The 24605-nt window shown below is 49.1% G+C and overlaps 1 protein-coding gene and 1 non-coding gene across 2 annotated transcripts; both read left to right on the top strand.

Annotated features, from left to right (window-relative positions):
• Nucleotides 1–73: 73 nt before the first annotated feature.
• Nucleotides 74–24188, top strand: COPG1 (COPI coat complex subunit gamma 1). The gene is given in 36 exon segments (XM_030296364.1): nt 74–223; nt 1142–1207; nt 1623–1702; nt 1964–2006; nt 2009–2034; nt 2143–2164; nt 2167–2221; nt 3724–3761; nt 3764–3798; nt 4070–4162; nt 4564–4655; nt 5939–6025; nt 6027–6095; nt 6187–6320; nt 7415–7482; nt 7723–7749; nt 7751–7846; nt 7848–7913; nt 8843–8938; nt 10026–10100; nt 10102–10254; nt 10256–10295; nt 11113–11173; nt 13551–13682; nt 14145–14269; nt 14582–14651; nt 17593–17734; nt 17988–18123; nt 18126–18211; nt 18902–18968; nt 18971–19014; nt 20220–20283; nt 20286–20373; nt 21178–21275; nt 23691–23764; nt 23766–24188. Coding segments are annotated over 36 exon segments (2742 nt in total). The 5' UTR covers nt 74–186; the 3' UTR covers nt 23823–24188.
• Nucleotides 2971–3075, top strand: LOC115509465. The gene has a single exon (XR_003967366.1). It is a non-coding gene; the product is annotated as a U6 spliceosomal RNA (small nuclear RNA).
• Nucleotides 24189–24605: the final 417 nt, after the last annotated feature.

Below are 24605 nucleotides of genomic sequence, written 5' to 3' on the forward strand. Positions count from 1 at the left end.
GAAAAGGTTAACGCCGGGCGCAGCGACGGAGAGTGTGCGCATGCGCAGAGCGCGCATTGCGCTTGCGCGGAGATCCGGGCGACGTGGCCGGCCGGAAGTGGTCTGTGCGGAACCGCCGCCGGACAACCCCTGCTCGCTGAACCCGGCTAGCGCAGGGCTGCTGCTTTGGGCCCCGCCGGCACCACCATGCTGAAGAAATTTGATAAGAAAGACGAGGAATCGGGTGAGAGGGCGTAGGCTTGGGGGAGGCTGGACCCTCTTACAGGCTCTCTGCACCCTCCTTGGGTGCCTCCTTCGGGGCCTCTGCCTAGACCTGAAGCCGAGACCCAGTGAGGGGCAGGGGCTTATGCCAAGGTCCGCAACTGGTCAGCGGCGGGCCTCGGAGTGCCCGAGCATGCTCCGCTGCCCCCACTCGTAAGCTCGGACCACGATTCGCTCGGTGACCTTGGGAGGGTCACTCTCCTGTGGGCCTCGGTTTCCCCAGTTGTCAGGGGAAGTGGCAGGGCCTGGTGAACCACTGTGACTTTCGCCGGGTGACCTCTTGGGATTTCGCCGGGCTGCGTTGCTACTGGCCAAATGGGGCATAATCTGTGGAGCCAATGTTCTGCGCTGAGAACCCTCTTTAATGTAACTACTCAACAAATATGTATTGATCGCTTACAGTATTCCAGGCACTGTACTGTGTCCTGATACTGCAGTGGAACAAATGAGACACTCAGTGCCTGAGCTGGGAACATTAAAATGGTCACAGGCGAAGTCAGAGAAGATAGACATCAACCAGATAATGACACATATAATTAATTACAAATGTGACATTTGCTGTGAAGAAATCCTAGTCACTAGATGATGGTTCCCGCATATTGTAAGGGATTCAGTTAAGTACAAGTTGCATAAATGAATGCAAGACACGATGCTATGAGAGGCACAGAGGACTATATCAGGGTTGCTAGGTGGACTTAAGGAAGTGGTTTGAGGTAGAGTGGTAGGACCTATATGCAGGTTGTAGAGCTTTGATTGCCATTCTGGAGTAGTTTGAACTTGACTAAGCAGACGGTAATGACATCTTTCCCTTCTCTATGTCTCTGTATATGCAATTCAGGCTTACAACCAATACTCACTCTTCTCCGTTCTCTGACTTTAGGTGGAGGCTCCAACCCATTCCAGCATCTTGAGAAGAGTGCAGTACTCCAGGAGGCAAGTGTCATTTGTCATCTGCCATCCAAGTGTTCACAGTCAACGTGCTCAAAATACTATGGTTTAAAGAACAGTAGGGGAGAAAACCTGTTCCTGGAAAGACAGGAACGCTTTGCTCCTGGAGAGAGTTCAATACGCTTGCAGTTGTTGTTGTTCTGTGTTTCTCTTTCCAGGTAACACATGTTTATTGAGTATCTGTTAGTAAGTCAGCATGTCCCTAACTGATATTTAGGGCAGATTTCAGGAGTTCTTAATAGATGAATTAGGGAGAAAGCAAAACAAAACTTTCCTTATGAAAATAAGCTTATCCAGGCAAATGTATTTATTTACCCTGGGACTTCTCAGAGCTTGAATGTACCTGAGAGGCAGTCAATGGAAGGGAAATAAACTAAGTCAGAAGGTAATGTTCTTGGTTTGCTTCTTTTTAGGCCCGTGTATTTACGAGACACCCATCAACCCTCGAAAATGTGCCCACATCCTCACCAAGATCCTTTACCTCATAAACCAGGTAAGAGAGTGAAGTTTGGGGGCAGGGAACATGGTGCTGGGAGTTGTTGGGGGCGTTAGCGTAAGTCACATAGCCCTTAGGGTATTTGATAGCTCCTGTGTGGATATAGCCCAGCTCTGGATTCCCTCAGGGTCTAACGCTGATGTGTTTGCCCTTGATGGAGCCTCTGTAGGGTCTGTGGATGTGACCTGGGCTGATCTGGCAGGAAGAGCCTTCTGGCCTCTCTGTCCCAAGCTGAGACTTCATTTTTTATTAAAACAGGGGGAGCACCTAGGGACCACCGAAGCAACCGAGGCCTTCTTTGCCAGACCAAGCTCTTTCAGTCCAACGATGTAAGTGCCCACAGTCAGTATGGTCTACCTTTGTGTGGATTGGAGTTTTCCTGACCTTGGCTTTCATGTGGAGTCAGTGGTCATAGGCTTTTCCTCTCTCTTTCCCAGCCCACACTCCGTCGGATGTGCTATTGACCATCAAGGAGATGTCTTGCATTGCCGAGGATGTCATTATTGTTACCAGCAGGTGAGTCTTCGGGTCTGTGTATGGCTCCTTTGCCGAGTGCCATTGACACAGAAGCCATTTTTACTCATGTGTATCAGGTGATGAGACTTTGTTTGACATATGTCAGGTGCCCCTTCCTCTTCTGTCTCCCTCACCTTTCAGTTACTGCTGCCCCTCCCATGGCACTCTAGAGTGTGCGTTTCCCTAGCCTTACCTGAGGCACAAACCCTTCCTTGCCTTGATTCCTCTCAGTCAACTGAGCCAGGCTGGAGCTTACGAAAGACTTTCGTGAGTGCCAGAGAGAACACAAGAAAACAGACATAGAGAATGCCAGGGGGTATACAAACAGGTTCACTTCCCAAGTACTGGTTTCTGTGTTAGACTGAGTTATTCAGGGGAAAGGTGTGTCTAAATATAATCCTTGTCCTTAAGAACTGGAGCTCAGTTCTCTTCTTGCCACAGTTTATGGGGGGCGGGGAGATGCTATACATTCCATTGTAGGTTGGTTTAGAAAGCATTTTTTGAACATCTACCAGTCCCTGTGCATAACTTTGGGAAGCTAGCAGCAAGTAAGGTAGACATGGCCTCTGCAGTCCAGAGAAACAACCAAGGAGACAGGCATTAGAATATATAACAGAGTTTATCCGGGGAAGTATGATAGGGCTGTGAGAACAGACCAGAAGGATATACAACTTGAATTTGGATCAGGAAAGGCCCCCTAGACCTGTCTGAGCAAAGTGCTGAAGGATGAGCAAGAAATAGCAGGACAGTGCTCACTTCAGCAGCCATATACTAAAATTGGAACAACTCAGGGAAGATTAGCATGGCCCTTGCACAAGGATGACAGGCAAATTCGGGAAGTGTTTCATATCCCCCCCCCCCCAAAGAAAAGAATGAAAGAAGCCACTGAAACCTAATCTCTTCTGAAAATGCTTATTAATAGCAGGACAGAGATGGAGAGGGCCAGGAGTACTCTAGGCTGAGGGAATAGCAGATGTCAAGGCCCGGAGAAGAGAGTCTCTGTTAAGGAGTTTACGCTTGATGGTAATGGGCAGTAGGAAGCCTTGGGAATGTTTTAATCCAAGCAGGGGAGTGACCTGGTCCATTTGGAGATTGATTGATTGATTGATTGATTTTTGAGGAGGGGGTGGTGCAAGTGAGCGAGGGACAGAAAGGGACCCACCCAAAGTGGGGTCGAGCTCAACTGATGCGTTGGCTCAAGCTCACCCAATGTGGGACTCGAACTCATGCATGTGAGGACTCGAGATCATGACCTGAGCCGAAGTCAGATGCTTAATGACTAAACCACCCAGGCGCCCCAGAGTCTGGAGTTTTGTAAAAAGATCTCTTGTTGCTGCTTGGAGTTTGACCGGGAAAGAGTAAGAATACAGCAAGAACGCTAGTAGGACTCGTGTAGTAGTCCAGACAAGGGGTGTGACTAGAGCTAGGGAGGAGAGGGTGCGGACAAGGGCTTGGGGAGGACAGGCCATGCTCTGCGCGGACAATGCCTTCCCCTCCCACAGCCTGACAAAGGACATGACTGGGAAAGAAGACAACTACCGTGGCCGGCTGTGCGTGCCCTCTGCCAGATCACTGATGTGAGTCTGCTGCCCCTGCTGAGCTGTTCCTCTTTTTCCCTGCTTCTTGGGCAAGGCTCAGTCATGATCCTCTGTGCATGCATTAGGTTGTCCCACGTCTCCTGAGCAAAGCACTGAGCCAGGTGGTGTGGGGATGAGGGTAGGGTGCAGGAACACAAGAAACAGGTTTGCTTCCTTCCTTCTGTCCCCACTCTTCCCACCCATCAACTGCACTCCTGACGGTTGCCAAGGATGATTGGGTCCCCTTCTGCCCCACTCATTGTCCCCACAGAGCACCATGCTGCAGGCTATTGAGCGCTACATGAAACAGGCCATCGTGGACAAGGTGCCCAGTGTCTCCAGCTCTGCCCTGGTGTCTTCCTTGGTATGTAGCTGGGGACCCTGTGGCTGGGGCCTGGGCAGCAGATTGGGAAAACTGAAGAAAATATCAGAGTTGCTTTTCAGTAGGAAAAGAACGTTTCTATATCCCTTCCCAGATCTGAGAGTCCCACCCACCTTCTCAGTGAAGAGTGCCTGGTGAACTCTGATCCATCCCTTGGGGTGACAGATTGTGGGAGTTTGGGCGTCGTGGGAGATCTGCCACCAGGGCAGAGAGTGAGGGTGGGAGCTCCTTGTGTGCTGTGTCAAGAGAACCAGGAAACGGAGAGGCTCTGGGCCATGTCTGAGGGAAGACCCAGAGCTGGACTGAACTGTGAGCCAGGGCCAGGAGGCATGATGGCAGGGCACCCTGTCTGCCCGCCTCTTAATGTGCTCTGTTGCCCTTAGCACCTACTGAAGTGCAGCTTTGACGTGGTCAAGCGCTGGGTGAATGAGGCCCAGGAGGCGGCGTCCAGTGATAACATCATGGTCCAGGTGAGGTGTGAGCAGAGCAATGATATTGATGATTCTTAGGCAAATGACCTGGGACTGGTGATTCAGAAATGGACGCTCACCCCCGGAGATCCTGGTGTCCTCTAGCAGGAGCAGGCTTTCATCTTTTGTCACTGGATTGTGGGGAGACTTGGGGGTTTGGGGAAACGATCCAGGGTACCACTTGGGATGGTTTAAGTTACGAGCTCCTTACCGGCTGGAACTAAAATATTCAAGTGTCTGATAACCAGCTGAGTTGTATTTTGGGATATGGGATACAGCAAACTTGGCCCAGGCAGCCAGAGAGCCTTTGCCGAGCTGGCTTTTTTAGTGATGCATGTAAATGTCTTGGTGGGGCTTTCAGCTACTTAACACTTTTTCAGTGACCTAGTCCAGAAATTCCTTTTATCTCTGTAAGACAAGTTCCTTGTCTATAAAATGGGAATGAAAGTTTCTGCCTCACAAAGCCGTGAGGATAATATGAAAGAGCATCTAGAACATCTGACTTTGTCGGGTGCATACCTGTAGGCGCCCCCTGTGTGTTTATCTCTTTTCTTTCTCCTCACCCCTTGTGCCGATTCTCCTCTCCAGGGCCAGCCGTGGCCCCTCAGATCTTTCCCGGTGTCAGAGAAGGCTCTCCCATACAAGGCACCCACAGTCGCATGACTTAGCCCTTGAATGCCACCCTGGTAAAGAAACAAAAAGAGCAGAGGGGACAGGAAATAACTCTGTGTACCTTATATCTCCAGAAGGGTAATCCCTTGACTTTGGGCCCTCCAGACCTAGCTTTGCCAGTACCAGCCATATGTCCTTGGGCAACTCAGTGAGACTAAGAGTTATCTACCTTCAGGGGTGGCGTAAGGTTTAATTCTACAAGGTCTTGTATGAGGTGGGCTGCATGGCACCTTATAACACCTGTCCATGCTCAGGGCCTGGCACCCACTTTCTCTTGTTGAAGGACACCTGGTTCTTCCATTCTTTCATCACTGTGGTCTCTGTTGTCCCCTCCACATCTGTACTCATGATGCCTGTTGGGCCCTTGCTGAACTTGAGGGCAGGAGCTAGACTACACACCAACACTCACGTGGTGTGGTGAGCATCGTCCCGGGGCCATCCGTACAGAGCATCTGGGGAAATTGTCACAGCCACTCTGCGAGGTAGCTACTGTGATGCCCATCTTAGACACGAGAAGGCTGAAGCCCAGAGAGATGCAGAGGCCTCTCTCGGGCCACACAGCTGGTAGACCTGGGCGTCACGCACCTGTACTCTGCCACGACCTCCTGCTCTCTAGTACCATTGCTCTGGGGCTCCTGTACCACGTGCGGAAGAACGACCGCATGGCTGTCAATAAGATGATCAGCAAGTTCACCCGGCATGCCTCAAGTCTCCTTTGCCTACTGCATGATGATCCGGGTGGCCAGCAAACAGCTGGAGGAAGAGGATGGCAGGTAACGAATGGCTCTTGTCCCCCTTGGCCAGATGGTGCCCTATTCCGCGCTGGGCCATCCCCAACTTCTTGCCACCCGTGTCCTTTTGTAGCCGTGACAGCCCTCTGTTTGACTTTATTGAGAGCTGCTTGCGCAACAAGCACGAGATGGTGGTGTACGAAGCCGCCTCGGCCATCGTCAACCTGCCAGGCTGCAGCGCCAAAGAGCTGGCCCCCGCTGTGTCAGGTTACACACCTCCTTTGCCCCGGCCCCACACTTCCGTGCCTGCTGGGAACTGGGCCCTGGGCTGGGGGGTTGGAGGAAACAAGAAAGAAAGAAAGAAAATGCCCTCAGATAGGCCACGTTGGGGGTGTAAGAAGAGGAATTGGGACCTAGTAAGTACCCATTTGGTGCCAGGCACGCTGTGCCCAGGGTCTCTCACACTCATCATATTTGGGTACTTTGAGTTCCATCTACCATTAAAGAGGCTGGGGCGCCACTAAGAGGCAGAGATGGGGTTCAGATCCATGCTACAGCCTGTTGGGCTGGCTAGTGATGGCAAGAGGCCCTGGTGGAAGAACCCAAAATTTATAAAACCAGGTTTTATAATGCTTGCTAGGGCCAGGCTATCTCAGGCAAAGGAGAAGGCAATTCAGAGGGGTCATTCAAAGCCTGGATACTGGAGCCCGATAGCCTGGGTTGGAGTCCTGGCTTCCCTAGAGCCAAAGCACACGGAGGGCTTTGCTGCCTGACATGCAACCATGTACGATAGGAACCAGGGCAGTTGTTAAGGCAGACTGAGGTAATTCTGCTGGTCTGCATGCATGCCCCAGAAGAGAAGAGTGGAGTTTTACTTTGGGTAAAGACTCAGGCGTCAGGTGTGGGTAGTCCTGGATTTCAATCCTTGTTCTGCCATTTACTGGTAGCTAACCTAGAGTTACTTGAGTTGTTTTACCCGTGTGCCTCAGTCTCTGTATCTGTTAAATGGGGATAATAATAATAGCTGCTTTGTGGGGTTGTGAGAAACCAATCAGGACAAGGCACAGCAGCTCCTTAGCACAACATCTGGCACACAGCAGGTGCTCAGTAAGTAGCGGCCGTCATCATGAGATCCACTGGGCTCTCATAAGCGTATTAAAGCCTCTCTCTGCTCGTGAGCTCTTTTCCTTGGTTGGGGTGAGGGTGCCAGCAGGATATGAGCTGAGCAGAGGGTTGGGTCAGAACAGCTTCATAGCCCTCATGTACCCCCATGCCCTGCCTGACCCTTCCCTGGAGGCCTGAGCTTTTCTAGCTGCCGAGAGGCGAGGGAGGCCTGACATGTGGCATGTATCTCCCCACAGTGCTCCAGCTTTTCTGCAGCTCGCCCAAGGCTGCTCTCGCTATGCTGCTGTCCGTTACCCTCAATAAGGTGAGAGTTTAGGGGTGGGCAGAATGAGCACTTTGCCTTTTGAGAGGGTCGGGAGGTGCTTGATCCAGCTGGAGGCGTGTCGTGGCCCCTGACCAGAGCTGCAGAAGGTTGTAACACTGATCACAGTTGCTTTCTACGAGATGGCGAGATGAGCCCATCCACAGGACCTTGACCAGGCCAGAGTCATCAGCGGAATGACGGAAGTCCCTTTGTATGTCTGTTTCTGTCCTCCCAAAACAGGTGGCCATGAAGCATCCGTCAGCAGTGGACAGCCTGCAATCTGGACCTAGAGAACCTGGTTACAGATTCAAATCGCAGCATCGCCACGTTGGCCATCACCACGCTCCTCAAGACTGGCAGCGAGGAGCAGCATCGATCGCCTCATGAAGCAGATCTCGTCCTTCATGTCGGAGATCTCAGATGAGTTCAAGGTGCTCTGGGCATGCCTGCAACACCCCACCGTTCCCGGGAATGAGGAAGCTGCCTCTGTGCCTGCTCCCTCACGTTCCCCAGCCCCCAGGCAGGATTGACCTGGGCCTGGTAGGCTGAGGACTCAGTGGAAGAGGTGGCACATCGCTCTTCAAGGGTCTTGGCCTTGGGAGACGTTGCACATCAGCCTTGGGGTCTTTGTCTGTACGGTTCCTTCGTAAGGCCAGTGGCAGGGCATGGAGTGAGGGCTGAGAGCAAATGTTGTCAGAGATTTCTAGTTTTTCTGGTATGGCTGATGGTGGTGCTGTTGGTCAATTTGGGGAAGGAGGGAGAGTCAAGTCCTGGGTGAGGGAGGTAGGAAGGTAATGATGGTGATCGCAGACGTGTTGAGTTTGAGGTGCCGTGGGTACCAGGTGGAGTTGTCTGGTAGACATTCGCCAACATTGGGCTTGAGCTCGGACACAGACAAAGGTTTGGGAGTGAGTGGCATGGCAGAGGTGGGTTAAAACCACGGGAGGAGGTAGGACTGCCAAAGACACCGTGTGCAAATGGGAAAGGGCCCAGGCCAAGTACCAGGGAGGAGCCTGAACAGCCTATAGGTGGGATCGTGGGGGTGGGAGGTAGAAAGAGAAGCAGAACAGGGAGGCTGGAGAGGGACCAGTGGACCTACCCTGAGGTCTGAGTAGAAAATCAGAGTTTGGGGGACCCAGAGGCTGACCTGGGCGTGTGGACTGAGTGGCCTGCTACCCTACTTGGATGGGCTCAGGGATCGCGTGCTCCCTGAGGGTAGAGATGGAGTTCCTCTTACCTCCTTGCCCTCTGGGTCCAGGGCCTGGCTGGGCCTAAGGAAGGACTTGGTTGGCACTTAGTGAACTAAGTAACTCAAGCCTGGAGGCAGGGGCCGCTGCTCATACACGTCTGTTTGACTCAGGTGGTGGTGGTCCAGGCCATCAGTGCCCTATGTCAGAAGTATCCTCGCAAACACGCCGTGCTCATGAATTTCCTGTTCACCATGCTGCGGGAAGAGGTAAGAGCAGGCATTTGGGGCATGCCAGGTCTCCTGGTGCAGGGAGTGACCTGGCTGTAAGCTCCATTCTCAGTTTGGAGCCAAGAGTCTCTTCTTGGAAGGTATGCCATATCAACCCGTTCGCCCCAGTGAATTTCTTGGTGCCTACAGACCTGACAATATAAACATGCACCAATTCCTAGTAATTACAGTAATAAGTAATGACTCACCACCCTGGCTTTAAAGTCACAGCAGATGCCCTGAGGCGATGCTTTGTGCTGGAGTCAGGGAAACCTGTGTTCTCTACTGGTGCCTAGTGTAGAAATTTTCTGGGCCATTCTGGGACCTCCAGCCTGGTTTCTTCTGCAATTGATGCTAATAATTTGACATTGGGTTCTATTTTTGTTTCTCACGTGTCTTAGTGATTCACTTACACTACCTTCCTTGAATGTCTCAACGAAACCAGGTAATTCAGAGGAGCAGAAGCAAAGGGTTTTGGAGTAGATTTGGTCCCTACATATCTGGTTGCCCCTTCGCCCCAGCACAGAGTGGCCCTTGGACCAAGAAGCCCTTGCCTTGGGTGTCATTGGGTCTCCTGAGATTGGAGGAGGGCACTAATACTTAAGAAGCCTTCAGCTAATGGGTCCAGTACTTTGGACACACTACACAGCATACACAGTCTTATCCTCATAACAGGTCTTGTCAACAGACATCAGTTTCTCCCTGTAAAAATCAGGGATCTGAGGGGCATCTGGGTGGCTCAGTTAAGTGTCCAACTATTGATTTCGGCCCTGGTCATGATCCCAAGGTCTTGGGATCAAGCCCCGTGTCTGGCTCTCTCCCTGGCTCGCGCTCTTTTCTCTCTCTAAAATAAAATAAAATTCTTAACGAGACACAAAACGTTTCTATTTAACAGTCCACTGTTAGATCTGGAAGGACCCCAGCGAGCAGTCAGTCCAGGCCTTTTATTTTACACAGAAAATAAGGTAGAGCCCAGATAGCCAGGTCCCTTACCTCCATGTTCTGTTTGGACTGCTGTCCTCCCTGGTCCTGGTTAGGTGTTGGGCCTCCCAGCTCATTTCTGGAGGAGAGCAGCCTCCTCGCTCAGCTTGACCCCTCCCACTGCAGGGCGGATCTTGAGTACAAGCGGGCCATCGTGGACTGCATCATTAGCATCATTGAGGGAAAACACAGAGAGCAAGGAGACTGGGCTGTCACACCTGTGCGAGTTCATCGAGGACTGCGAGTTCACCGTCCTGGCCACCCGCATCCTGCATCTCCTGGGCCAGGAGGGACCCAAGACCAACAACCCCTCCAAGTATATCCGCTGCATCTATAAACCGCGTGGTCTTGGAGCATGAGGAGGTCCGGCAGGTGGGTGTGAGCCAGGGCTGAACTGGGGCTCTTTGCTGCTTCTTGAGCAGATGACCTGTCAGAGGGACCTGAGCCTCAGTCCCCAGGCACTCTGTGTTCTAGCCTCACAAGCTCCGTGGTTTATAACATTGTGGGCAGGATCTTGGATGCTTGCGTGTCACCCAGTTCAGTGGTTCCTTAGCTTTGACTTGTATTGTTGGTTTTGATTTTTTGTTTTTAACTTCACTATATGTTGGTGTTTAACTTTTCTCTCTTGCTTTTTTTTTAAGTGTTTAGGTATTTTTTCAATGGTTAGCTTTATTGAAGTATAATTCACATTACTGTAAAATTTACTCTTTGCGTGAGTATGCAATTCAGTGTGCATCCATCATATTCTTAACTTTAAATTTACTGTTCTTCTCATGCCCCCACTGGACAGATTTTTCCTCTTTCAGCAATTAATATTCATTAAGTAATGGGTCGTTTCTCATTTATATAATACAAAGGCTAACTGAATGGAACCATTTGGATACAGAAGGTGAGAAGCCTGTGTTGGCTAGCTTCTGTGGCCACGTCGTAGTCAGTGCTGAAATGGCTTCTGGAACCCAGGAATGGGACTGTCTTCTCCTTGAAACAGCTGAGGGAGTTGAGGCCCAAAGGAGGTCCACCCAGGGCCACTCATTGCACTGCAGGCAGTTGTGGGCCTCCAGGCAGTTGTGGGCCTCCAGGCTGAGAACTGCTTCACTCAGGACCTCTTCTGCCAAAGATTCGTTCCAAGTACCTGGAACTGTCGTGAGCTGTCAGGTGGGTTAAGTAAATTATATTTGCTTCATAACACACAGGCGCTGTGAGTGCTCTGGCCAAGTTTGGAGCCCAGAATGAAGAGATGTTACCCAGTATCTGGTGTTGCTGAAGAGGGAGTATAGGCCAGAGGTCCCTGATGGGTGACAGTGGTTCCCGGGGGACGAGGTTATAAACAATGGATTGTAGGGGGAAAAAATAGAAAGCGTTGTAAAGCATGGAAAAATATCATGCAAAACCCTCCACCTAGGTGTGCCTATGTTGAGTTTTGTCTTCCTTTTTTTTTTTAATGCTTTCTCTTTTTTTAAAAAATGGCTTTATTGATACACAGTTTGCGAGCCATACAGTTTACCCATTTTTAAAACGTATAAAGGGCACCTGGTGTAGCTCAATCAGTTGAACATCCGACTCTTAATTTTGGCTCAGGTCATGATCATGGGACTGAGCTCCATGTCAGGCTGTGTGCTGAGCGTAGAGTAGAGCCTGCTTAAAATTCTGCCTCTCCTTCTGCTCCTCTTCCCCACTCACACTCTCTCACTCTCTAAAATAAAAAAATAAAATTCTGGGGCAGTAGGTGGCTCTGTGGGTTAAGTGTCTGACTCTTGACTTTGGCTCAGATCATGATTTCACAGATCATGAGATTAATTAAGCCTGCGTCAGGCTCTGTGCTAGCCTTGCTTGGGATTCGATTCTCTCTTTCCGGCTCTCTCTGTCCCTCCCCCCTACTTGTACTCTCCCTCTCCGAATAAATCAGTAAACATCAAAAATAAATAAAACGTATAACAAGATTTCCTTTTTTTTTTTTTTTAACGTTTATTTATTATTGAGAGACAGACATAGAGCGTGAGCAGGGGAGGGGCAGAGAGAGGGGGAGACATAGAATCTGAAGCAGGCTCCAGGCTCTGAGCCGTCAGCACAGAGCCTGATGCGGGGCTCAAACTCACAAACCGCGAGATCATGACCTGAGTCCAAGTTGGTCGCCCCAACCGAGCTACCCAGGCGCCCCTAACATGATGTTTCTTAATATATTCACAGAGTTGTGACACATCACCATAATCTAAGTTTAAAACATTTCTATCATTGCCAATAGAAACCTGATATCCATGGTGTTACAGGGCAGAGTAAATGTCTATTAGGCTAGGACAGTATTTTCAATGTGGGTGTAGTTTCCAGCATTAAGAATCCTTGGTCCCTGTGGTTTTTTGCAGTGTATGGAGTTTGGTGAGGCTGTTTTCAGCTGTGCCTGCTTGCCTGTTTTGCTGGTTAACGGCGGGCGGGGGGGAGGGGGGGTTAAAAAAAAAAAATAAAGAAAGAGGGGCACCTGGGTGGCTCAGTCGGTTAAGCGTCCGACTTCCTCTCGGGTTATGATCTCGCGGCTGGTGAGTTCAAGCCCCACATCGGGCTCTGTGCTGACAGCTCGGAGCCTGGAGCCTGCTTCGGATTCTGTCTCCCTCTCTCTCTGCCCCCTTCCCCTGTTCGTGCTCTGTCTTTGTCTCTATCTCTGTCTTAAAATAACGTTAAAAACTTTTTTTTTTTAAGTACTAAAGAAAAACCCTATATTGATTAGTAGTCACTGCCCTCTCCCCAACACCTACTCCCCCCCGCCCCAGCCCTAGGCAACCACTAATCTACTTTATGTCCCTATGCATTTGCCCATTATGGTCGTTTCTTAGAAATGCTGTCGTACAATCTGCGACCTTTCCTGTGTTTGGCTTCTCTGTGATGTTTTTTTCAAGATTCATCAATGCCTGCAACATATGTCAGTACTTCATTCCTTCTTATGGCCAAATAATTCATTGCATGAGCACACCACATTTTATCTATTCACCAATTGACAGACTTGGGTTGGTTTCCACTTTTCGGCTCTCATGAATAATGCTGTTATGAACATTCACGTACAAGTTTTGTGTGATGTGTGTTGTCAGTTCTCAAGAGGAGATGCCTGGGAGTTGAATTATTGGGTCATATTAAATTCTTCTTTGACATATGCTGCTGGATGTAGGAGATTGCCTCCTTCACTGGGTGGGCTTTAGGGAGTGGGCCCGGGGAATATGAATATGGCCACCTCTTAGGTAATGAGCTAGAATTTTATAGGCCCTCCGTGTGTTTGATGCCTGGATCCCACAGGCATGTTCATCTGGGGACTTCTTCCCCTTACTACCGTCTGATGAAACCCTGCAGTGTCCCCCTGCCACCCCTGTGGGGCCACAGTCAAGATTACCGTGGGTTCCCAAGGCGCCTGGGTGGCTCAGCCAGTTAAGCATCTGGATTTGGCTCAGGTCATGATCTTGCAGTTCGTGGGTTCAAGCCCCACATCAGGCTCTGTGTCAGGCTCTGTGATGAAAGCACAGAGCCTGCTTGGAATCCTCTGTCCCCCGTCTCTCTCTGCTCCTCCCCCACTTGTGGGCACTCGCTCTCTCCCTCTCTCTCTCTCTCCCAAAAATGAACGACATTTTAAAAAAAAACAAAACAAAAACAGCTTACTATGTTTTCTGGCTGCAGGTGCGTGATGGGACGATGACAATGAAGTAAGGGACCGAGCCACTTTCTATCTCAATGTCCTGGAGCAGAAGCAGAAGGCCCTCAACGCAGGCTATATCCTAAATGGTGAGTCTCCCTGGCTATCTTCGACTAGGCCCCCTCCCAGAGCTGTGGCCCTCCTCCCCACTCCAGAGCAGGCACACCCTCTCTGGGTAGGGAAGTCTGAGGCAAGACGCTTTGGGCTGGACTTTCATGGCAACTTCATGGCATCACTGTGACCTCAGGAGACTGCGAATCTTGCAGTTCACACCAGTGTGGGTGGCAGTAGCTCAGTGAACTGAAACACTAGTCATTGAAAAAAACCTCTCTTCCCATAGTCTTTATATAAGTCACTCTGTATACATTTATCACCATACCAGCCCTGTGAAGGAGGATCCAGATGAGAAAGTGGAAGCCCAGAAAGTGTTAAGTGGTTTTCTCAGTGGTCTAGAGTCATACAACTTAGACCCCAGGGCCACAGGCTTCCATGGGGGATTCCGGCTGCTCATTCTGTCATGCCTTCAGGCAGTGCCTCGCTCCCACTGGCTTCTAGGTCTGACCGTTCCATCCCTGGTCTGGAGAGAGCTCTGCAGCAGTACACTCTAGAACCATCGGAAAAACCTTTTGACCTCAAGTCTGTGCCCCTGGCCACCACGCCCATGGCAGAGCAGAGAACAGGTAAGTAATGTCTGTGCTCCTTTTAGAGGCTTTCAGGTCCAGGCCTCTGTTGGAGGGTCTGCATGGGCCGTGAAGCCACTAAACCTAGCCAGGATTGGGGGGCTTGTACCAAGAGGATGGAACAGTCCTTTCTAATCCTTTCTACGGCTGACTCCAGGATTGGAGACACATGCACACAAACACTCGCTCTCTCACGTACTCACACTCTCTCAGGGGGTTGGAAGTTATAATCCCTAAGGAACAGCTCTGTGGTCAGCCCCACACTTCCCCATTACTGGAGTTGTTGGTCACCATGTGTGTTTGCTCCTGCAGAAAGCACCCCCATCACAGCCGCCAAGCAGGCGGAGAAAGTGGCAGCCACTCGAGAAGGACATCTTCCAGGGTGAGTAGCGGTGCTTGGTGGGGCGCTCAGGACTGGGCTTGGTCTCCTCAGCTTTGGGGGTGGGGGGGTGTCATTGCTTTCCTCAGGGGAATTAGGAGAGACCTAATCAACGACAGTTCTTACCCTTGAGTTCTGGGTCCTGAGAGTACTTTAGTCAACACATTTGACCCTCAGGTGGCAGTTATCGGGTCCATTTGGTATTGGAGGAATTGGAAGTTCAGAGAGAGAAAGTGATATGCCTAAGGCTGCACCGCAAGAAAGTGCAGGGGCTGGAATTAAGATCCACATCAAACTGGCTCAAAGCTGCCCCTTGGCCTTGGTTCTGAGGGCTCAGGTCCCTGGAGCCCAAGCCGGTACCTGATGTCAGATTCAGCACAGTTGGGTCCAAAGACGCTAATACTTTTTCTTGGGTTCCAGAGGCTTCAGTCCACATTGTTTTGGTAAGGTTTTGTTTGGGTATTTATCTGTCCCTCTGGTCTAGCATCTTTTTAAGGGCAGAGGCTGTGTATCTAAGCGACAGACCATATTATCTACTGAATCCCACCATGAAGGACTGACATGTGTCCCTCTTCCTTCATGAAGAATCTCCTGTTCTCATCACTTCTACTCCCAGTCTTCCGCCTTCCCTCAAGTAGTTCTGTGTGGTTCTTTGTAGGTTCTGTCCTTTATATTCTCCATCGTAGTACTTAGCACAGTGCCTTCCTTCCTCACAGTGAGCTCCCAATGATTGTTGAATTAAATTAAATCCTCCACCACCACCCCCGCTGGGGCACCTGGCTGACTCAGTTGGTTAAGCATCAGATTCTTGATTTCGGCTCAGGTCATGATCTCACGGTTCATGAGAATAAACTATAAAAATTAGTTAATTAAATCCTCCCCCGCCCCCATTCCATTTGAGAATCCTGTCTTCTATCAACACATCTTTCAGATTGAGCAAAATCTGAATCCTGAGGTAACTGGGATCACCCTCACCCAAAACTTTCCCTTCTGTATTATTCCCCTTTGCTGTTCTTGCAAATCACCACAAAGTTATTGCCTTAGCGCAGCACAGTTATCTTACAATTCTGAGGCAGAAGTCCAAAATGGGTTTCATTGTATTGGCAGTGCTGAGCTTCCTCTGTAGGCTCCAGGGGAGAATTAGGTCTCTGCTTTTTCAAGTTTCTGGAGGACTCCATTCCTCTCCTGGTGACCCCTTCCTCCGCCTTCACAGCTAGCAGCATGGCCTCTTCAAATCTGACTCTGAGCCTTCTGCCTCCTTCTTATAAGGACACTGGGCCCATTCAGATAATCCAGGATAATCTCCCAGTCTCAAGATCCAATTTAATCATATCTGCGAAGTCCCTTTTACCATGTGGGTAAAAGTTCTGGGAATTAGCTTGTGCGTATCTTGAGGCTACCATTCTGCCCCAGCTTCAAAGGAAGACTCTTTTTAAGCCTCTTAGAGGGTATCAATTTTCATCTTTAAGCAGTCTTCCGAAACCTAAGTTTATTGATCACCTATTCGGTTCTAGAAGGTTTGCTAGATCCTGACATTTATTGCCTCATTTATCTTCACAACAATCCTGTGAGCAAGATTATTGTATCGATTTTATCGGTGAAGAGTTGGAAACTCAGAGGCATTAACTGATAGCTTCTAGCAGAATCCCCCGGGGTAGTTAAGTGTCAGGTCTAGAAACTTGATATCCCAGTGAAATCAATGCCCACAGAAAAGCACTCTGGTGGCTGATGATCACAATGGCCCAAAAGTGCCTCCTGATTTCTAAGCTGGCTCTTTCTGGGCTTTTCACTGCCTGCACATTCATCAAATATAATCCTTCAGGCGGCAGAGGGCTGAAGCAGTCACAAAGCCTGACTCTTTGTGGGGGGAGAAAGCCAAATAATAATAATAATGATGCCTACTTTCTGTCTCTATCCATGAAACATGAATGAAGTACCTTCTAAGTTCAGGGCAAATACCAGATCCCTGGCCTCAGGGCACATTTTCTGTCCTTACAGAGTTCAATTGATTTGGGAAGACAAGTTAAAATGTTAGAGCAGTGGTCTTCAGATATCAGCTTACATCAGAATCAGCTGGCAAAATTCTTAAGAATGTAGATTCCTAAAAAAAAAAAAAAAAAAATGCAGATTCCTGAGTCCCAAACCCAAAGATTCTGATAGACTGTATTTAGGATGGGCCCGGAATCTGAGTTTTTAATAAGCCCCAACCCCCAGGTAATTCTGACACTAGTGATCCATTGAGGAACACCGCCCCTGCCATAGAATAGGAAAGAGAGCAGTAGCCGCAGGCCGTCATAGGTAGACATTGTGTGCAGGCAGCTATCAGATGTCTCCTTCACCTGGACGGGCCACGTTGGCGGCCTGTGGGCTACTGGATCCAGCCCACTGCTGGAACCTGGCTTTGAGGTGTACAGATGGGCCTTCCCAGGTACTCACACACCACCTGAAGTGGGGTTTTTGGCAAGTCTGAATCTGAAACATCTCCTAGTACTGGCCTTTTGTCTTAACTGCAAATGTGTAGGATCAGTTCGTTCTTTTGCCTGATTCTGGGCCGATAACAGCATTCATCTCATCCTTAGAGTCTTCCTAATCTCTACCTTCTAAGAATCCTTGCTGAGCTTCTAAAGTTGTGGGAGGTCTCCAGATGGATTAGGCCTAGGCCATTGGGGATCTCCCAGTCGGTGTTCTGCGGCTGAGGTCTTTTGTTGAGACAGAGGGGAAGAGAGTATTCATGGGGCGTGGTACAGCTTGAGGAAAGTTAGCGAAGAGGAGAAAATGATCGGTATATTTGGGATATAGCGAGTAACCTGTCATCATATATACATATGTATCCATCTCAGTAGGGTAAAGCCCTGGAGAATTGGCCATGAGCATTTATTAGAAACCATCACAGGTTGGTCTGAGAATTGAAAGGCTGAGTAAACGTGTGGCTTGTGGCTTTCAGAACAGTGGCGGCAGTGCCAGAGTTCCATGGGCTGGGGCTCCTCTTCAAGTCCTCGCCTGAGCCTGTGGCCCTCACTGAGTCAGAGACAGAGTATGTCATCCGCTGTACCAAACACACCTTCACTGACCACATGGTGTTCCAGGTGAGCGGGGAGGGCTGAGGCCCTGCTGAGGCTTGGGCCCAGGGAGTGGTCCCGAGTGTGACGGTCTATAGGTCAGGAGCCCAACTTGATGCTGGGTTTTGTCACCGGCTGGTATGTGTCTTGCAGCCTTGACCCAGGACCTCTCTGGCTCCTGTGTGTCAACGTGGGGTCAGGGACCCTGTGCGGGGGCACCTGGATAGGAGTCAGTTTGGCCCATGGGGTGAGTTAGGACCTCTGGGCTCTTCCTTTGCAGCAGGGCTTTGACCTCGAGCAGTGTCTAAGCAATCCCTCTCCTCCCTGGTCCAGTTTGAGCTGCACAAACACACTCAATGACCAGACTCTGGAGAATGTCACAGTCCAGATGGAGCCCACTGAAGCTTATGAGGTGCTCTTTATGTGCCTGCCCGAAGCCTACCCTACAACCAGCCTGGGACCTGCTACACGCTGGTGGCACTGCCCAAGGAGACCCCACAGCTGGTGAGCCCTTCTCCTGACCCCCACCTGGTCTTCTGGGAGGCCTTGGGATCCAGATGGGTGTGGCCAGTTGTGCACCAACCATTTGTCTCCTATGAGAGCCTCAACTCCTTGATTTTAACCTTGAGAAAGGTTAAAGAAGAAAGGCTGAGTCCTGGGAACTTGTCCTATGTCATCCCATTTCACCCTCATAGAAGACCCTATGGGATGAGTACTGCTCTTACTCCTAGGACTAGGAAATTCTAAGGAAACTGAGAGTCAGGTTAAATGACTCCCCTAAGTTCACGGGGCTGGTAAGAGGCAGAACCTGGGCCTATCTGGTCCTCAACCTGTACTCTTTCATTTTACCAGAACAAGCACGGAAACATCCCAGCTCCACTCCTTCCAAGGAACCCACCAGCTTCTTTTTCCAGGCGTGGACAATGGACACGTGACCGTGGCATGGGCCTTAGCCATCCTGCAGCACCCCCTGCTTTCCTCTTCTTCCTTTCCTGTGAGGGGACTCCCAGACCCATGACTTGACTCTTTTTGCCCTTTCCCAAGGTACCTTCTGTCCAGATTTGTGGAGTCAGATGGCTATCTGTGGGGTTGCCGCTACTGATAATGTAATAGAGGCCTGGGAGCAGGGTGAGGCCACCTGCCCTATGGAGGAACTCCTCCCCCACTGTGGTTGGGGTCATCCTGACCATCCAGCCTTTCTTCCTTGCAGTGGCCTGCACATTCAGCTGCATGATGAAGTTCACTGTCAAGGATTGTGACCCCACACTGGGGAGACCGACGATGAAGGCTATGAAGATGAGTATGTGGTAAGAAGCCTAATGTCGGGAGGCTCAATTTTGTGCCGGAGGCTGCAGAGCAACCCTGTCCAGGAGCTAACAACTAGACTTAATGTTTTTCTTGCTGTTTTGGCTCTTTGAAAGAAACCGTTTTTAAACTCAAAAGAATTCATGCTTTAAGAAAAGAAAACTTGGGAAGTGTAAAAACCAAGGATGAACAAACAGGACAACATTACTCATGGTCCTTGGGAGTTATTTGGAGGAGTAGGCAGGAGTTACATAATAAAGGTCACTGTGTACATCACACCACCTTCCAGTTTCCACTTAAAACCATAGTGTAGGGGCACCTGGCTGGCTCAGTCTGAGGAGCATGTGACTCTTTTTTTTTTTTTTTTTTTTTTTTTTGACGTTTATTTATTTTTTGGGACAGAGAGAGACAGGAGCATGAACGGGGGAGGTCAGAGAGAGAGGGAGACACAGAATCCGAAACAGGCTCCAGGCTCTGAGCGGTCAGCACAGAGCCCGACGCGGGGCTTGAACTCACGGACCGCGAGATCGTGACCTGAGCCGAAGTCGGCCGCTTAACCGACTGAGCCACCCAGGCGCCCCAGGAGCATGTGACTCTTGATCGTGGTGTCATGAGTTCATTGGTTGAACTCAATTGGTTGAGCGTCCGCCTTCAGCTCGGGTCATGATCTTGCAGTTAATTGGGTTCGAGCCCTGTTGGCACAGAGCCCACTTCAGATCCTCTCTCTCTCTCTGCCCTCTCCTGCTTCCCTGCTTACGTTCTCTCTCTCTCTCAAAAATAAACTTTATTATTTATTTTATTTTTTAAGCTGTTGTATTTTTCACGTACTATATTTAGAGCTCTTCTGAATTAGTACATAGCTTTCCCTACCACCCTTATTTAAAATTTTTTAATGTTTATTTATTTTTGAGAGACAGAGCACGAATTAGGGAGAAGCAGAGAGCGGGAGAGACACAGAATCCAAAGCAGGCTCCAGGCTCCGAGCTGTCAGCACAGAGCCCGACCTGGCTCGAACTCATGAACCGTGAGATCATGACCTGAGCCGAAGTCAGATGCTTCACCAACTGAGCCACCCAGGCACCCCAAAAATAAACAAACATTAAAAAGGTGGGGGGGGAATGAGTTCAGAGCAGGGGCCCAGAGGTGTACAGAGCAGGAACTCACTCCCCTGGAGGTATGTGCCTAACTTCCACCTCCATCTCCCCAGCTGGAAGATCTGGAAGTCACTGTCGCTGATCACATCCAAAAGGTCATGATGCTAAACTTTGAAGCAGCTGGGATCAGTTAGGAGATGAGTTTGAGAAGGAGGAGGACATTCACTTGTCTACCATCAAGACACTTGAAGGTAAATCCTGGCTACTGTTGAAATGTGTCCTCCCCTTTCACTCCTCCCAACTTTTGTTCCCCAGGGATCCAAGGCCATGTCTAGAGCATTACTTTATTTTTTTTTTTTTTTAATTTTTTTTTTCAAGGTTTTTTATTTATTTTTGGGACAGAGCAGAGACAGAGCATGAACGGGAGGGAGGGGCAGAGAGAGAGGGAGACACCGAATCGGAAACAGTCTCCAGGCTCTGAGCCATCAGCCACAGAGGCCCGACGCGGGGGCTCGAACTCACGGACCGCGAGATCGTGACCTGGCTGAAGTCGGACGTTAACCGACTGCGCCACCCAGGCGCCCCCAGAGCATATACTTTAGATGCCACTTCATTAAAAGCCTCTTAGGGGGCACCTGGCTGGCTCAGTCAGAAGAGTATGCATCTCCTTAATCCTGGGGTTGTGAGTTTGAGCCCATGTTGGGTGTAGATTTACTAACAAACAAACTAACTCAAAAAAGGCGGTGGGGGGTTGGGGTGGGGTGGGGAGGAGCACACCCGTGGGTGGTCAGTGGTTAAGCATCTGATTCAGCTCAAGTCATAATCTCATGGTTCGTGGACTTTCAAGTCCCACATCAGGGTCTCTGCTGTCAGCTCAGAGCCTGCTTCAGATCCTCTGTCCCCCCTCTCTCTCTGCCCCTCTGCATTCTCTCTCTCTTTCAAAATAAAAAAATAAACTTAAAAAAAAAAAAAGCCCTTAAGAGCAGGCTTTGGGGGATTGGGGTTAGTAGTGGTGACACAAAAGGAACTGAGGTGTGGCTTAATGATGCCTGCGATTTACTCCCTACAGAGGCTTGTGGGCAATATTGTGAAATTCCTGGGAATGCACCCTTGTGAGAGGTCAGACAAAGTGCCAGATAACAAGAATACCCACACATTGCTCCTGGCTGGTAAGCAACATTTCTAGATGGGAAGTGCCTGGGTAGCTCACAGCCTGGATGCCACTGCATCCTGGGCTGAGGGCTCCCACTGGGAACATGAGGATTCAAATTCGTAGCATTGAAAATTTACAGAGTTAAAAAGACCAGCAGTGGGGCGCCTGGGTAGGCTCAAGTCGGTTGAGCGTCTGACTTCAGCTCAGGTCACGATCTCACACTTTGTGGGTTCAAGCCCTGTGTTGGGCTCTGTGCTGACAGCTCAGAGCCTGAAGCCTGCTTCAGATTCTGTCTCCCTGTCTCTCTGCCCCTCCCTGCTCATGCTGTCTCTCCCTCTCAAAAATAAACATAAAAAAATTAAAAGATATTAAAAAATTTTTTTTAAATAATAAAAAAGACCAGTAGTGAAATTGCCCTCTGACCCTCTCATCTGCCTCTCATCCAGTTCCTTGCAACAGGCCCCGAAGCACTGTTATTACAAACAAGCTACTATATCCTTCTAGTCATTTTACGGATATGAAAGCTAGGATGTATACATTTCACTATTTTAACTCAGATATTTATGTGTAAATGGTATATACATTGTTCTGCACTTTGCTTTTCACTTGACAGATCTATCTTGTCAATACATGGAGTTTCTTGGGTGCCTAGCTGGCTGGGTGGTAGAGCATGCGACTCTTTATGTCAGGGTCATGAGTTGGAGCCCACGTTGGGGGTGGAGATTAGATTAATAAATAGAGTTTCCTCTTTTTCTTTTTTTAATTGTGGTAAAATCTACATAAAGTAAAATTTACCATTTTAACTTTAGGTGTGCAGTTCAGTGGCATTAAGTATATCCGTATTATTGTGTGGTTATCAACACCATCTGTCTCCAGGACTTTTTTATCATCCCAAGTGAATTACTCACACTTTTTGTAGCTTCCTCATATTCCATTTTATGGTTGTACCATATTTTATAGAATTAGCCTGTATTGATGAACATTTAGAGGGTTCCAGGCTTTTGCTATTATAAACAATGCTGTAGTGAATAACCACATACATACATACATTCACACATACTTTATTTTGTAGTGTGCCCTAAGGATGTCTATAGGAAAAATTTCCCAAGGCATTACCAGGTTAAAGTGCATTTCTCATTTTGGTAAAAATTTCTAGTTGCCTTCCATAGGAACTGTTTGCCTTTCCTCCCACACTGTGGACAACACAGTATGTATTATCAGTAATATACACAGCATATTATCAAATCATTAGGCAAATGATTTTTCACAGTCTGGGTGAAAATGGGATCTTAGTGTCGTTTTTATTTCACATTTCGTACATATTGGATGAGTTAAGCATCTGAAATGTGTGTGCCATTTGTATTTCTTTTTCTGTGAATTATTTCCATATCCTTTCTCTACTTTTCTACTGGGTTGGTTGGTCTTCTCTAATAGGAATGGAATTTTAAGTCAACATGGAAATTTTCAGATACACACAAAAACTGAATGGTATAATGAACCCTCGTGTGCTCATCTTCCAGCTTCAACAACTAACAGCGTCTATACCGCCACTCATTCTACTCCCCGCCCTGGGTTATTTTAAAGAAAATTCGATACAGCATTTGTATGTAAATATCTCTAGATCTGGATGTCTCTAAAGTCTTTGTTTAAAGGGGTGGGGAAGGGAGTGCCTGCTTGACTTAGTTAAACATCCGACTTCAGGTCAGGTCATGATCTCAAGGTTTGTGAACTTGAACCCCCACATGGGGCTCCCCTGCTGTCAGTGCAGAGCCACCTTTGGATCCTCTGTCTCCCTCTCTCTTTCTGCCCCTCCTCTGCCCTAGAGGGTGCGTGTATATGCGCTCTCTTGCTTGCTCACTCTCGAAAATGAAACATTTAGTTAATTAATTAATTAAAGGGGTGGGGGCAATACAGTCGTCACACCGAGAACTGTGAACAAAAGGAAGTCAGAGATTTTTTTGTTTTCTTTCTGAGTATTTATAATCAGGATTGGAGGCAGCTCCGCTTCAGTGCCCTGCTCACAGCTGATGGACCCCAAGCAAATCATTTCTGGCCACACTGAAGCAACTCAGTCCCCTGGGTCTGGCAGACACCTGCTGTGCGGTTTTGTCATAGAGGGGCTGTCCCTCCGTCAGTGCTCTTAGATTTAGCCAACATGCATGAGAGCCTCTCCCGTGCCAGGTAGAAGCCTTGTATGTCCGTTAATTTCATTTGTACCTGGCAGAAGCTTAAACAATGGTTAGTATTCCTCCTACTTTGTAATTGGCAATACTGTGGCTCAGAGGGATTTCAGCCCAGCTCCCGAGTTCCCAGACCCCTTCCATTTCACTGTACCACAGCTGCCTTGATCAGTTGCTGCAGCTGCCACCCTCAGCCTAGCCTCTGCAGCTCACTTCTGCCTTACACACTTGTACTCCTCTCTTCCCTCTAGGTGTGTTCCGGGGAAATCATGACATCCTGGTGCGCTCCCGACTTCTGCTTTTGGACACAGTAACAATGCAGGTGGACAGCCAGAAGTTCGGAGGAGCTGCCAGTAGACATGATCTTGGCGTCTGTGGGCTAAGAGGCCAGCCTGCATGGGCCCTACTCCTACCCTCTTCTCTCCCCCTGCCCCCCGCCAACACTACGCAGAAGTCACACCTTCATCCTGAACGCAGTGGAACTCCATCCTAAGTCTCTGTATTCAAAAACAATTAGGAATCACTGAAAAAAAAATTTTTTTTTTTAATTTAACCCCTGCCCCAGGACGACAAGGGGGTAACTTTTTTTTCTTTTTTAAAATAGGGGATGATTTAGCTTGTCTAGAACCTGCTGCCCTGTCTGTCACGGTAGGGACATGGCAGATGAATAAAACGCACCTCCTCCTGAAATTATCCCAAGGAAACCATCTTATCCCTATAAATAAATCCGCATGTATTTATTGAATGACTACTACTTCTGTAGACTCATGCTTAAGGGTTCCCCTTTCCCCCTTCTGAGCCTCCCCACTGAGACACTTCTATCCCCCTTCACTTCCACAGCCTTTTGGCTGCTGCACTTACCTTTAGGCCAGATTGCTCTCACTCATCCCCATCCAAGCCCCAGGAACAAGACTGAGGGTATGACAGCAGGCACTGAGGTCATGAACCTGCTCTTGGCATCCTCACCACCACCCTCCTGCTCTAGGTGTGTGAATGGAGGCTGCAGAGGGTTTGGGTGGATCACTTGGGTATTACCTAGCATGAGGTTTGAGGGTGGAGTGTGCATTGGGGTTTCCCTGCTCCCAGTTCAGTGAATGCACAGAGAACAGACAGGCCTTAGAGAGCACTCTATTGGCTGAAGATGGAGAAATCCTTGGTTCACGACC

The sequence above is a fragment of the Lynx canadensis genome, chromosome A2 (assembly GCF_007474595.2).
Source record: "Lynx canadensis isolate LIC74 chromosome A2, mLynCan4.pri.v2, whole genome shotgun sequence".
NCBI classification, from domain to species: Eukaryota; Metazoa; Chordata; class Mammalia; order Carnivora; family Felidae; genus Lynx; species Lynx canadensis.